Source organism: Chrysochloris asiatica, unplaced genomic scaffold, assembly GCF_000296735.1.
Source record: "Chrysochloris asiatica unplaced genomic scaffold, ChrAsi1.0 scaffold00042, whole genome shotgun sequence".
NCBI classification, from domain to species: Eukaryota; Metazoa; Chordata; class Mammalia; order Afrosoricida; family Chrysochloridae; genus Chrysochloris; species Chrysochloris asiatica.
In genome coordinates, this window is record NW_006408560.1 from 9682290 (window position 1) to 9684960 (window position 2671).

The window sequence follows — 2671 nt, forward strand, 5'->3', positions numbered from 1 at the left end:
ACCTGCCTAAGCCAGATTCCTGCTGACCATAGCTAGAAGACTGACCTGAGCTGGATCCTTGTTGACCACAGCTAGATGACTGTCGTGTTCCAGACTTATGTTGACTATGGCTGGAAGAATGACTTGAGCCAGACTCATGTTTTCCATTGCTAGAAGACACACCTGATCTAGATCCTTGTTTTCCACAAGTAGATGACTCTCCTGAACCAGACCCATGTTGGTTATGACTGGAAGAAATACCTGAGCCAGACCCATGTGTAGTTCGACTAGAAGACTGACCTGAGCTAGATGTATGTTGACCATTGCTGGAAGACTGACCTGAGCTGGATCCTTGTTGGCCACAGCTACATGAATGACCTGAACCGGACTTATGTCTCTCATGACTAGAAGACTGACCTGAGCTAGACCCATGTTGACCACTGGTAGATGACTGTCCTGATCTAGAACCATGTTGACTATGACTGGAAGAATGACTTGAGCCAGACTCATGTCTACTATGACCAGAAGACTGACCTAAGCCAGATTCCTGCTGTCCATAGCTAGAAGACTGACCTGAAATGGATCCTTGTTGACCACAGCTAGATGCCTGTCGTGACCCAGACCTATGTTGACTATGACTGGAAGAATGACTTGAGCCAGACTCGTGTTTTCCATTTCTAGAAGACACACCTGATCTAGATCCTTGTTTGCCACAAGTAGATGACTCTCCTGGACCAGACCCATGTTGACTATGCCTGGAAGAAGTACTTGAGCCAGACCCATGTCTAGTACGACTAGAAGACTGACCTGAGCTTGACCCATGTTCACCATGCCTAGAAGACTGTTGACCACTGGTAGCTGACTGTCCTGAACAAGAACCATGTTGACTATGAATGGAAGAATGACTTGAACCCGAATCATGTCTGCTATGACCAGCAGACTGACTTAAGCCAGATTCCTGCTGACCATAGCTTGAAGACTGCCCTGAGCTGGATCCTTGTTGACCACAGCTAGATGACTGTCGTGATCCAGACCTATGTTGACTATGGCTGGAAGAATGACTTGAGCCAGACTCGTGTTTTCCATTGCTAGAAGACACACCTGATGTAGATCCTTGTTTGCCACAAGTAGATGACTCTCCTGAACCAGACCCATGTTGGCTATGACTGGAAGAAATACCTGAGCCAGACCCATGTCTAGTATGACTAGAAGACTGACCTGAGCTAGATCTATATTGAGCACTGCTGGAAGACTGACCTGAGCTGGATCCTCGTTGGTCACAGCTAGACGAATGACCTGAGCCAGACTCATGTCTATCATGACTGGAAGACTGAGCTGAGTTTGACCCATGTTGACTATGCCTAGAAGACTGATTTGAGCTAGATACATGTTGACCACTGGTAGCTGACTGTCCAGAACCAGAACCATGTTGACTATGAGAGGAAGAATGACCTGAGCCAGACTCATGTCTACTGTGACTAGAAGACTGACATAAGCCAGATTTTTGCTGACCATAGCTAGAAGACTGACCTGAGCTGGATCCTCGTTGGCCACAGCTAGAAGAATGACCTGAGCCAGACCCATGTCTAGTACGACTAGAAGATTGACCTGAGCTAGATCTATGTTGACCATTGCTAGAAGACTGACCTGAATTGGATCCTCGTTGGTCACAGCTAGTAGAATAACCTGATCCAGACTCATGTCTTTCATGACTAGACGACTGACCTAAGCTTGACCCATGTTGACCATGCCTAGAACACTGACCTGAGCTAGATCCTTGTTGACCACTGGTATATGACTGTCCTACACCAGACCCATGTTGACTATGAGTGGAAGAATGACCTGAGCCAGACTCATGTCTACTATGACCAGAAGAGTGACCTAAGCCAGATTCTTGCTGACCATAGCTTGAAGACTCATCTGAGCTTGATCCTTGTTTGCGTGATTCTGAGGAATGACCTGAGCCAGGTGCATGTCTATCATGAGTAGAAGATTGACCTGAGGCAGACCCATGTTGACCATAGCTAGAAGACTGACCTGAGCTGGCTCCTCGTTGAGCACAGCTAGATGAATGTCCTGATCCAGACCCATGTTGGCTATGGCTAGTAGAAATACCTGAACCAGACTGAAGTCTACTATGACTAGAAGACTGACTTGAACTAGATCCTTGTTGGGCATAACTATACGACTCTCCTGAGCCAGAGCCCTGTTGTCTATGGTTGGAAGAATGACCTAAGCCAGTCTCATTTTGTCCATACATAGAAGAATGACCTGAGTTAGACCCTTGTAGACTTGAAGATTCATTAGAACCAGATTCTAATTTTCCATAATTAGAGGACTGATGTGATCTAGAGTCATTCTTTTGTTTCCCACAATACCCTGAAAATCCACTTCTGTTGGGTTCATGATGGTTTGGCTTAGAAGAATGACTTGAACTTGAACCATTGTGTCTAGAACTTGAAGACTGTCCGCATCCATAGTGTTGGTGATCTTGACGAGAAGATTGTCCTGATTCAGATCCGGACTCTTCATAGCTTGAGGACTGTCCTGATTCCAAACCTGAATGTGTTTGTTGTTTGTTGTGTCCACTTGCGCTGGATTCATGACTTGAAGAATTGTTAGAACTGGGTCCATGTTTTCGATAGTTTGAAGATTGACCTGAAGTAGACCCAGATTGTTCAAAAGCTGAGGA

At 45.9% G+C, this 2671-nt stretch overlaps 1 protein-coding gene across 1 annotated transcript in view; it reads right to left on the bottom strand.

The window, feature by feature from the left end:
- The window catches only part of LOC102837440, a 69786-nt gene that overhangs the window by 64392 nt on the left and 2723 nt on the right, over nucleotides 1–2671 (bottom strand). The window contains exons 3-5 of the mRNA XM_006861713.1: nucleotides 946–1699; nucleotides 397–841; nucleotides 3–240 (exon numbers count right to left, since the gene is read on the bottom strand). Of these exons, the coding sequence (XP_006861775.1) occupies nucleotides 3–240; nucleotides 397–841; nucleotides 946–1699 (1437 nt within the window). The remainder of the gene's footprint in view (nucleotides 1–2; nucleotides 241–396; nucleotides 842–945; nucleotides 1700–2671) is intronic.